A 12902-nucleotide genomic window follows, 5' to 3' on the forward strand; every position below is an offset into this window, starting at 1 on the left:
TTGATGTAAAAGTCACTCAAAGCAGCCACAAATGAAAAAAAATCTGGCCTCTTTGTTTTCAAAGCATTTATACTGTACCACCATACACCATGCCTTGCCTGTATTTCTTAAATCATGCATTAATCATGCATTTCATGTTACTTGTCCGTTAATGAGACCTACTGCCATGCTGTTTTAATTACAGCGACCCAATTTCTGTTCCTTTGTACTTTGCTATTGACTGAAGCTCTTCTGACCTGGATGCAATACTGCTGTGGTTTTCATTAATGCCAATGCATCTTTAGGTCTTTGCTTTATGTAACAGCCTGTTTTTCTGGTTCCAAATCACGCCTGCGAACACCTGTTCTGTCATCTCTATAGCAGACCCACGTAAAGAAACATGCATGTGCGTGCCTTCTATTCCAAGTCTTTTTAAACAAATGCAAATGGGCAACAGGTACAGTACAGTAGTGCTTTGTTATGCTGAGAGTCTGGAGGGTTGGAGTTGGGAAATGAGATGGGTTTAGAAACTATAGGCATTTCTCTATTAGTGTAATAATGAGTTTGCAATGTTAGGGGGAGAACCCCTGAGAGTTGTACCGCTTTACTGTACTTGCACTCTCAGCAAAGTAAAACTCTGCTGTTGCAGGATGCAAAATCTGCAGTGGATGAGTGCCGATCCCTTCGGACCCGGATCCATCTGGCAGAGGATGCTCAGAAGCAGGCCCGGGGCATGGAGATGGACTATGAAGAGGTTATCCACCTGCTGGAAGCTGAGATTGCCGAAATGAAGTGTCAGAGAGCGGAGCATCCTGGCCAGTGCAAGGTATTTTACCGTAGTCCGGATTTGATTTCGCATTCCTGATCCACCTTTGTACACGGCACCAGACCTGGTTTTTCCTCTCTCCTATACTGTAGAAAGTAGGTCACTGTTTGCTTTGTATTATTCAGTAACTGGGCTGATGTGCTGTGAAGGCTTTAACATGAACTTGCAGGGTGACGTGGGCTGATGAGGTTATTTTTGAAATCTCTGGCTAGCAACCTTGAACAAGGAAACGACAAACGATTGTAAGATGGGTTATCACACTGATTCATTTTAGTATTTTTTGTGGGGATTGCTTTTGGTTATTGCACACATTATTCTCATCTTAGCATCTTAGTCACTCTGTGTTGTTTTAATTCCATGCGACTTCTTTCCGAAGACTTTTGAAAATATACTGGCCACTTAATCTCATATATTGAAAAGAGCTGGGGCTGTTAAGCTTTTAAATGGCAAGCATCATGAAAGTGTCATACAGTAAATGCGCTCCATACGACTTGCGATCTGTATTCTAAGTCTGCTGAAGCCAACACAATAACTTTGAATGACATTGATGTCAGTTTGGCGTCACTGTGTTTGGGTCATGATATGTGGCTTTTGATTGGCATTAACGTGCTATTTTGGAAGTCTATGTGACTTTATAGTACATTTATGAATTTTGTTGGAAGGGATAATACGATTAACATCAATAACAACTTAAATTAGAACCTAACTATTAGCTTTTGCTTAAGCTTTAAAAGGATAGCTCACCAAAATTTTTTAATTCTGTCATCATTTACGTTCCCTCAGGTTGTTCCAAACCTGGAGAATTTTGTTTTGTTTTGCTAATTACAAATACTACTAAAATATGTTTAAAGGTATTGCGGAGGTTTTTCTTTTTCCGGGTGGATCATCAAGACTATTGGTCCTCCTAGTTGTCAATCAGGAGTGTTGCGCAATTGCATTTTTTAAAAAAGTGGAGAAGGCGGTTCTTTTCAAAAATTTAAGAAAATCCTCTGCTACCCCTTTAAGAATGTTTGTAACCAAGAAGATTTGGGGCACCATTTACCTCTATTGTAGGAAAAAAATTATACAATGGAAGTCAATGGTGCCCCAGATCTGTTTGGTTATTATCGTTTACTTTTTATTTTTTATTTGTGTTCAGTTGAACAAAGACATTTTTAAATGTTTGGAACAACTTGAGTATGTAAGGGGTAAATAAATTCATTTTCTGATAAACTAGTTTGGAAAACACAAGACAAAAGAGCAAAGATATACTTAAAGAGGTCATAGCATGAAAATCAGACTTTTTCCATATTTAAGAGCTATAATTGGGTCCCCAGTGCTTCTATCAAACTTGAAAACATGTAAAATATCAAACCAGTAAGTTTGGTTTTGGTAAACCATTCTCTGCAAGCATGTGAAAAATGAGTTTGTTCAGATTTTGCCTGTTTTATGATGTAGGTAGCAAGGCCAATTACAATAATACCACCCAACCACGGCACTGCCATTTAGTGCAGAGAGAAAGTGAGAGAGAAAAAATAAGTGACAACACAATTGATTTTCAATTACAACAAACCACCATCATTGCGATCAGTTTTTGCATTTCATCAGCTCATTTGCATTTTAAAGGACACACCCAAAAACGGCACATGCTATAATAAATTATCTTTAGGGTATTTTAAGCTAAAACTTAACATAAGCACTCTGGGGACACTTAAGACTTATTTTACATTAAAAAATAAATAAATAAATAAATAAAATCTTAGTCGGAGCCGGTGGTGTAGTGGATGGCTCCGACACATGGTGCAGACGCACTTCTGGCGACCCGAGTACGAATCCTGGCTCGAGGTCCTTTGCCAATCCCATACTCCTCTGTTCACCCTATACTTTCCTGTCGTCTCCTTAATTACTATCTTTCCAATAAAAGCAAAAATGGCCACAAAATAAATTAAAAAAATTTTATGTAGTATGATTAGTTGCATATTAAACACTATCAAAATAAGATTTACTGACAGAATAATATTGCAGTTGTCACTAAGCATTGTACATTGGAAATTGCTTGAGAGTTAGTGTTAGATCAGTGCCATTTTAATGGGAAAAGTATAGATTTTATTAAAATCTTTCTTTGTCTGTAATCCTGTTTTTTTTTTTTAAATGGAAGTAGGCTACTAAAGATAAACTGTTCATACAGGAGGAGCTACAAGACCTGATAAAGAGGATTGCCATACTCGAATGTCGACTACGAAAGAGCGAAACCGCAAAGAAGAGTTTCGAGGTCCCTATGGGGAAACTTCTACAATTTGTGGAGGTGATATATGAACATATAAACAATATTGTCAGCAACAAAAAACTCTTAAACCCATGAAAATATATTAAAAACAATGGATTTCATTCACTAAGCATGCGTACGCACAAATTTGTGCGCAGATGTGCGTACGGATGTTTTCACAAACAAATCGTAATTCAACAAAAATTTTCGTATCAAAATGTCTCCTAAATGTACGCAAAAATTCAAGAAAACCTAAAACCACTCGTACACAATTATCATGTACACTATATTCAAATACTAGGCTTTAAGTATAATGTTTATAATAATGTTGATATATAAAATTTACATGATTATATTTTATAATATAATATTTTCTGTATTATATATTATCTATATCATTATTATTATTATTATATACATTATATTATATAATATTATAGCCTAATTATTTTTTCTAAACATATAAAGAAGATGCGCTTAATGACAAATCTTCACACTTTCCTTCCTCACTTTTTAAATCACTATATGAAAGCTTCTGCTTAATGCCTAATGTAAACGTCATGTAAATGTAATGAAGTTTAAACATCAATCACTTGATCTCCTGTCTGTTTTATTTTGGATACAGATACGCGTCTCTATCATATTAATTAAATGTCATATTTGTTAAAGCCTCCAATACTTCTTTAACGTTACTCCGGTTGGTGGACAGCACTGGTTTCCTCCAGCAACAACAAAACCTCCCAAATAAAAATGCAAATCAAAATGAAACTTTAGCGATAGTAAATATGATCATGGATTTCTTTTCGAGCTCTTTTGCTTCTTTGACAAACTGCTATAACATTTTCTGTGGACCAGCGCTGCACTGCGGAAAACCCTTATATGGAGCTGGTTTGGGCGTGTTTTATGCAAATTACCAACCTTGTGCACTCGGCCGCCCATGTAGAACACTCCAAATTATTCAGTAACCTAAGAACAAGTATAAGAACAAACTCATGTGCGTACGCATGCGTTGTGAATTAGGCAGAAAGTTTTCGTTAGAAGTTCAAGTGTGAACTACAAAAAATGTACGCAATTATTAGTGAATGAGACCGATTGTCCTTACATCTAAAACCAGATTTCACTCTTTTTTAAATCTTAATCAGCACAATGTTTTGATAATGCAACGTTTACACATTTTGGGTAAATCAACCTACTAAGGATTTTTGTAGTTCTCAGTGCAAACACATGCACTTCATTTCACATTGTGTTACATTTTTGTGCAATGTTAACGCTTTAATACACTGCAAACTAATTTAAACTTCCACATTTTTAAAACCCTACAGGCTGTTCAAGACTTCCTCTCTGAAAATCAAAGTTGTCCAAAAGGCTATAGGTAAGAGAGTAATCAATGTACAGGACGGTGCAAAGTCTTAGACCACCATCACCAGTTTTAATGTCCATTGTCCATCCATATTTATTTTTCACTCTTTTTTTAAGATACAAACAGAAGTTTTCAGTACTAAATGTCTTCTTCAGGCATCAGTCAGTATGTAGTGTGACCTCTCTTGGCACAGATTGTAGTCATGCGATTAGAATTAGAAATTAGGATTTAATTTTATTTAGGTTTAAGAGATCCTGCAGTTTTCTGCTATTGCTCAAGTGAAACGGGAGTTTACCCTAAATACTTGACACTTTAGCTTATACTTTTATACTGTTTTTAATACTACATAGACATTTCCTGTATTTAGTTGTATTCTAATGAAGAGACTGAGAAATAATTATATACGATCACTATACAATTGCAAAAACAAATCTAATGGTAGAATGGTGACCTAAGACTTTTGCACAGTACTGTATATCTTCATTCTTCTGTTATGACAGAGCTAATGAATTAAGTGAACCTTAATCTAGTTTGGTTTATCCCCAACAAAAGCACAATTTGTGTTGAATTCATCACAAGAAGGCTTTTCCTTTAGGGGCCATTACAGAATCCCTCAATTTTAACTTTGATAGTCTAGTCGGTTGTGATTCACACAGGTGCTTTCTTTTTTATTAAGAGAGACTTACTTTTGGGTCAGAAGGCAGGAGTAGATAATGAAAGTAGGGTCAGTATAACACCTGTCTATGGCAGTGATGTTGATTAGACCCAATCAACATGGTCTCCTGTAGACTCGACTTGCACGGCGCATCTGGAGAGCCTTGTTTTTCTCCTAATGATCATCTTCACAGAATGAAGAAAGCGCTGTGTCTTCATCTATTAGGGCTAGAAAATATTACACATGTCCCGATGAATCAAATTGAAGACTGTCAGCAATTTGCAACCTGGAGTACGTATGATTTTTCTTTTTGAGAGATGGTAGATGGTGTTAAATCTCTTCTGCTTTATAAATCGGTCTACCCTGAAATACAGCAGGCCACTGAGGGATACTTTATCAAATGCTAAAAATGTATAGATCAGCTAGTCTTCAGTATATTGTCCAAGGAGATACATGCATACTTTGGGCTTTTTCCTGACAAATTCAGAGTATGTTCTGAATTGCATATGTGCACAATTATGCATTTTTTGTATACACTATGAAAGAAATGTGCAGCATCAGTGGTTTTTAATGCATGTTTTATGTAATATTTTAGTCCTCGTTTTGGTCGATGAGGTCACAAGTGGACAAGTGAGACGCATGTCTGTTCACACCTGGTGTTTGAATCCTTGAATCTTTCGTTCACTTTCGACCGGTTCTGTCCTGATTACCTCGAGAGAATGGTCTATGAGCGAGTCGTTAAAGCATGAACGGAAGAGAAAACGGGTTAAAGTTGGCGTACACTAATATTATGTCAGAGTATCACATCTTGTGTTGTTAGTAAACATGCTGCACACAGTTTTTTACATGTACAGTACTGTGCAAAAGTCTTTGGCCACCATGCCAGAATTAGATTGTTGTTTTTGCAATGTTATAGTGATCATATATAATTGTTTCTCAGTCTCTTTAATAGAATACAACCAGAAAATACAGGAAATGTGTATATAGTATTAAAAACTGTATAAAACTGTAAACTAATGTGTCAAGTTTTTAGGGTAAAATCCCCTTACACTTGAGCAATAGCAGGAAACTGCAGGACCTCTTAAACCTAAACAAAATTAAATCCGAATTTCGAATTTTAAAGAAGTTAGTCTTTTTACTTCATTCTGCCCAAAAACGCTCAAGATATGTTTCGTTCCAAGAGAGGTCACACTAAACACCGATGTTGCTTAAAGAAGACAATTAGTCCTGAAAAAAAATATATTTTTTTTTTGTACATATTTCCTGTATTTTGTGTTTGTATCTTAATAAAAAAGAAAGAAAAAAATATGGATGGACATTAAAACTTCTAGAACAAGAAGGCTGGTGGTGGTGGCCTAAGACTTTTTTCACAGTACTTTACTGTATATGTAAGAGCTTTCTTGGATATTTCAGAACAATTGATGAAATAAGCTTGCGCAACAAAACAAAAAAAGAGACGGAGAGCAGACGCTTTAGTTTTATCAATGATAGCCTAAACACTGTGGGTTTGCGCTAGAAATCAAACGGTTTGGTTTTTATAAACGTCAGAGATGTACTTATGACACTTCATACTTAATGAATAATTTTCATGAATCATGTTAAAGCATCCAGAATTATAGCCACGTTAATAACGTTTGTAAGAAACCAAACCGTTTGCAAATTCGGTAGAAAATTGAGCAAGTTATATCATTTAAAAGTACCTGCACCATTAAATACAATGCTACAAGTGAGCGAGCTGTCTGAGGTAAGATGGCCGCCAGGTGATGACGTTAAAGACTTCGCCATAACACATGTAGGGCCCTATTTTAACGATCTAAGCGCATTGAAGCGCACGGTGCACAGTCTAAATGGGCGTGTCCGATGCCACTTTTGCTAATTTAACAACGGGAAAAATGGTTTGGGAGCCGAGCGCAGGGTCGAAAAGGATTGTTCATATTTTCCTAATGAGTAATGGATGTGTTTTGGGTGTAACGTGCAATAAACCAATTAGAGTCTTATCTCTCATCTCCTTTAAAAGCCAGTTGCGCTTGCGCTGTGCGTGATCCTTATTTAGATGATGGACCTTGTAAACTGAAAAACTAAGTGGAGGAAGAAGACCAACAATTTAAGAATAATGTTAAAAAAGTGTTGTTTTCATTTTTATTGAATTTTTTTATTTTTTATTAAAACCTTTAAAAGCCTTTTTCTTTCAGTCATAGAAGTACAAATAGCAGGCTTTGAATTGCTGTAAATTTATTGATATCCTACATAATCATTGTAATCTCATAAAATAATTTGCAAATATGCAGGAAAAGGTTTGTACTCTAAAAATACAAACAAAAGATAAAGAATTTACAAACGTGCGGAGAGCCGAAGCGTTTCAGCCCTCGGACAGCGCCATGGATTCTTAAAAAGCATTACTTAAAATGTTTCTCGTCTCACTATATTCACAGGTACAGAGTCATCATATTCAATAAATCCATAGGGTAGCATTTAAAAACAGTTGCATTTGTTTAAAGCAAAGCATTTATTTACTTACCAGGCTACAGGTGAAGCAGCTCTTTGCGCCTTCTAACGTCTCATAATCGGTCCTCATTTATGTCCAAGAGACTCAATAATAATTTTTTACATTTCAATCCTTTAATCTTTCATATTTAAAAGCGTTTTTGTGCTGCTGCACATTCATGAAGGCTTTATGTTAAGCGTTGTCGTCCCGTTTATAGGCGCATAATAATAATAACGCTCTTTAAAAAACAAAACACATATTGCGCCATATTGACTTTAGACTTTAGACCAGGTTTTTGTTGGTCAATGGCGTAGTCTATTTTAGTTGCCTAAAAATAGCAACGCGCCAACAATGTGCCTGAACACACCTCGTTTTCAGACCAGAACGCCCATGGGCGCAAAATTGGGTGCAAATGCATTTGCTATTTAAACAATGTGGAGCTAAACGTGAAAATAATCATTGCGCCAGGTTGAAACTAAACAAAAGACATTTGCGTCGTGCATTGCACTGTATTGCACAGAGTGTATGATAGAGCCCCTAGCCTTTATTATACATATCTATGTGTTTACCATTTTGAAAGGAGCTGATAAGTTGAATCAGGTGTTTTAAATAAGGAGACATCTACAACTTTTTGTAAGGGGGTCCAGGATTTGGACGCACTGTTTTAGAGTGTATTATTCTGTTATTGAGTCAACAGTCATACATAGAAAAGCACTGGTGATAGACTGACATGTGATAAATTAAAATGTGTTATTTCACCATCAGATACATTATGCCATATTGAAAAGACATCCCACGTTATGTTCTATTTCTTATAATATGTTCATTCATTCCCTGTTTTTTTTTTAATTACTGAAGTCTTTTCAAATTAGACAGTTGAATAGTTTCAATAAGTTTCAAGTTTCATGTGATAATTTAATCAGTCTGATCCAATTCATACTGTCTCGGCCTTTTTCTAATGACCCAAAAGTGTGGGAGTTTTGTAACATGTTTTCGTAACACTCATCCATCCGTGTCAGTGGGTCTAGAGCCCCTTCCTCAAAAGTCCAGACTTTATTAGGAGTCATGCTGCGCTGCCCTTTTATGCCGACTTGGCCAGTATGCTTCGTTCATTTTGAGACCACACTTTTCTCCGGTTTCTATTATAACAGGTCAACAGAAAGTCATAGTCTGACAAGACTGACACAGTTAACAGTTCTACACATTAACATATACATATACTGTATATAGACATATGTGACCCTGTCTGTGAAATTCAGGCTGTATTCAATATAAAAAATCATTCATGAATCATTCATTTCACTTTAATTTCAATCTTTGAGATGGCCTTTCTCAGTCAGTATTAAAGATATCAAGAATATATTTTATGTTCTTTATATTATGTATGATTTTACTGTGTGTAGAAAACAGGAACCCATACTTAAAATAAGAATGCTGCTTATTTTTCCCAGATTTTGAAAATGTATTTTATTTACTTTTTTATCATTCAAATTTGGCTAGGTGGTTAATAACACATTTTTCTGTGGTGTGACTTTACCACTTTACATTGACTTTAAGAAATGTTATCTTTTGTCTTTCAGTTCTCCAAGTGATTCTCAGTCTATGGCTTCTAGAGGAGGAAGAAAAGCAGTTTTGACAGCGTCTGCTCTTGCATTGGAAGCTAAAGAGTTAAGTCATGCTGTCAAAGCCGTTCTAGAGCTGGACTGTATGTGATGCCTGCAGGTGCATTGTGTGCTCCTCTAAGAAACCAAACATCTTAATTGCCATTTTCCTCATGAACCATGAGCATTCTGGTTATCTGTCCCGTAACCCACAGTGAATTAGGGCACAGTCACATTATACTTAACCCTACCGAACCGTACCCAAGTACGATTGTCCCCCTTCCGCACTCCCCCTCTGATCTGCACTCGCACTACACGTTATGATCCAACTCGACTATGCTTACATAATTTAAAAGATACAACTACTTTGAACAAAACTGAAAGATATGTGTGATAAAGTACCAAAACCCAACAACCAAAATAAAAACGTACCAGAAACCACCTCTGCAAGCATACAAGGGTACGCTAAAGGGGCGGTCACACTTGACTTTGAGCATGCAAATATTACACTCTAAAAATGGCTTGGACGAGCCTGTCTGAGTATTTCACAATCTGCTCAGTTACTGGGATTTTCATGCACAACCATTTCTAGGGTTTACAAACAATGGTGTGAAAAGGGAAAAACATCCAGTATGCGGTAGTACTGTGGGCGAAAATGCCTTGTTGATGCTAGAGGTCAGAGGAGAATGGGCCGACTGATTCAAGGTGATAGAAGAGCAACTTTGACTGAAATAACCACTTGTTACAACCGAGGTATGCAGCAAAGCATTTGTGAAGCAACAACACGCACAACCTTGAGGCGGATGGGCTACAACAGCAGAAGGACCCATCGGGTACCACTCAACTCCACTACAAATAGGAAAAAGAGGCTACAATTTGCACAAGCTCACCAAAATTGGACAGTTGAAGACTGGAAAAAATTGCCTGGTCTGATGAGTCTCGATTTCTGTTGATACATTCAGATGGTAGAGTCAGAATTTGGCGTAAACAGAATGAGAACATGGATCCATTATGCCTTGTTACCACTGTGCGGGCTGGTGGTGGTGGTGTAATGGTGTAGGGGATGTTTTCTTGGCACACTTTAGGCCCCTTAGTGCCAATTGGCCATCGTTTAAATGCCACGGCCTACCTGAGCATTGTTTCTGACCATGTCCATCCCTTTATGACCACCATGTACCCATCCTCTGATGGCTTCTTCCATAATGCACCATGTCACAAAGATCGAATCATTTCAAATTGGTTTCTTGAACATGAAAATGTACTAAAATGGCCCCCACAGTCACCGGATCATAATCCAATAGAGCATCTTTGGGATGTGGTGGAACGGGAGCTTCGTGCCCTGGATGTGCATCCCACAAATCTCCATCAACTGCAAGATGCTATCCTATCAATATGGGCCAACATTTCTAAAGAATGCTTTCAGCACCTTGTTGAATCAATGCCATGTAGAATTAAGGCAGTTCTGAAGGCGAAAGGGGGTCAAACACAGTTTAGTATGGTGTTCCTAATAATCCTTTAGGTGAGTGTATCTCCACATGATATGAATTCACAGGAGTTTACCAGTCTTGAAATATTTTCGCCCAAGTTTGCATTTTTGGTCTGATGCATTTTCTTATGTATAAATAGAAGTCAATGGAACTAAAGTGTAATGTGGAGGCTCCATTAATTGTACCGCACCCTGATACGGTATGAAGCGATCACACTAGCCAAATGAACTGTACTTTGGGGATCAAACATGGTCAAACGTACTTTAATATGGTACGGTTCTCATAGTGTGAGAATGCCTTTAATCTCAAAGCACCAAGAAGAAAGTCAAATTTATCATAATGTATTACCTTTATCATGATTATCTTGAAATCACGTCTATTGATATTTGTGTACGTTTTGTGCATTGTTCAGATTGTTTGTTTGTTTTCCAAAAAAAGTGACTTGACATTTAATAAACAGTAAAATAATCTGACCTATGAAGTGAATTTTAGTTTCAGCTTGAAACTTCTAATTGTCTAGTTTTGTTAACAAACGTTTTTCATGGGCTACAACACTGGGTTATTATTTTCGAGACAGTGTTGGGTCAAAAAGGCACAAACCCAGCCGTTGGGTTAAATTTACCCAGAAAATGTTATATTTAAACCAACAATAGGTTAAAACAACATAGCATTTTGGGTTAAGGCAACCCAGCATAGGTTAATTACAACCCAACGTTTTAGGTTCGTCCCTTTTTGACCCATGCAACGCTAGGCTGAAAATAACCCAAAATATTTACTCTATATAGACTCCATTGGGTTAAATTTACCCAGAAAATGATTATATTTGACCAAGCATTTTGGGTTGAAACAAACCAGCATAGGTTAAATTACAACCCAACGGGCTGAGCTCGTACGTCTTAATATTTTTTAATCTTGTATTTTAAAATGTAAGTGAGCTACTATGCATTAAATTATTAATAAAGTTATTATTAAATTGTTTTTAAGGTATACAGATATGGATAAATTGTAAGGGTTACACTGAAAGTGTTGCCATTCTAAAAGACATGACACATTTATCCGTGGTATTTTTGCTCCAGGAATGCTTCAACAAATTACATGGTTACAAAACAATTGTTTATAACAATAACCAAAAGACAAGACCTCTTACCATGTGGAGCCAAATAAAGTCTGCAAATTTAGCTATGTCTTGAACTTCTAACCCCATTCAGCTCTGCACTCCGCACAGGAAAATATATAGCAACCTTTCCATCAATGTTTGACATTAGGGCAAAACATTATCAGTCATTTTATACTTTTAAAAATTATACAGTAGCATAGTTTGTTTGTATGTCCAAATATTATTTGTTTTCTGCCTGTTTGATTACATATGACGCAAACATTTGACATGTTACATATGACAGAAAATAAAACTGATATCTACAATCTTGAAATCCAATCCATTTAGTCGAAAGAATTAGGTCAATGCAATAAGGAAACACAATACATGGCACATTTGCTGTTAATTTAACCCTCCGGTCCGATTCTCCTTACTGCAGTTATCGTTGCCTGGATACAAAGCTACTGGAAAGCAATGACCGTCTGCTTCTTTATGGAAATTGTGTATCATATCACAGAACACACGATGATACACACATTCAGAAAATGATCCTTAATGGGACATGGTTGGGTTTTTATTGTTTGTTTTTTTCTCTGCAGTGTTTTTCTACACAAAGATGTGCACGTCACCGTTATAGATCCATCGTACAACATTTACTGAATGTATAAGTCTTGACTAACCCAGTTAAATTCATTGTAAAAACATAAACAAGGAGCTTTTTTATTCCTTTTCAGGCTTAAGCTTTGTTTTTTTTTAATCGTCGGTGAAAGGAGCTTCTTTAGCTTTGGGAAATGTTGTCTATGAATCTTATGAGGTCAAATAAACATATAAAAGTTGTAAAATTCTCTCTTTATTTTATATGTGGTTTGCAGTTTTGGACAAGTCTTCAATCCAAAGCCTTAAAGGGATAATTCACCCAAAAATATAAATTCTGTCATCATTTATTCACACTCAGTTCACACAAACCTTTTTAAATTTCTTTCTTCTTATGAACACAAAGGAAGATATTTTGAGGAACGTTTGTAACCAAACCGATCAGAAGCCCATTGACATCCATAGTAAGAATAAAGAATACTATGGAAGTCAATTGGGCTTTGGATCATGTCGAAACCTGTATTTGAAGTGATCAACAAGACAGTGGGGCTACTCACTACTGAGTCTTTTTTTG

At 36.4% G+C, this 12902-nt stretch overlaps 1 protein-coding gene across 1 annotated transcript in view; it reads left to right on the forward strand.

Moving 5' to 3' along the window:
• The window catches only part of stxbp4 (syntaxin binding protein 4), a 31857-nt gene extending 20746 nt beyond the window's left edge, over positions 1 to 11111 (forward strand). Inside the window, exons 18-21 of the mRNA XM_073867059.1 lie at positions 629 to 805; positions 2973 to 3089; positions 4373 to 4422; positions 9131 to 11111. Of these exons, the coding sequence (XP_073723160.1) occupies positions 629 to 805; positions 2973 to 3089; positions 4373 to 4422; positions 9131 to 9263 (477 nt within the window). The 3' untranslated portion in view covers positions 9264 to 11111. The remainder of the gene's footprint in view (positions 1 to 628; positions 806 to 2972; positions 3090 to 4372; positions 4423 to 9130) is intronic.
• The last annotated feature ends 1791 nt before the right edge of the window (positions 11112 to 12902 follow it).

The sequence above is a fragment of the Misgurnus anguillicaudatus genome, chromosome 4 (assembly GCF_027580225.2).
Source record: "Misgurnus anguillicaudatus chromosome 4, ASM2758022v2, whole genome shotgun sequence".
NCBI classification, from domain to species: Eukaryota; Metazoa; Chordata; class Actinopteri; order Cypriniformes; family Cobitidae; genus Misgurnus; species Misgurnus anguillicaudatus.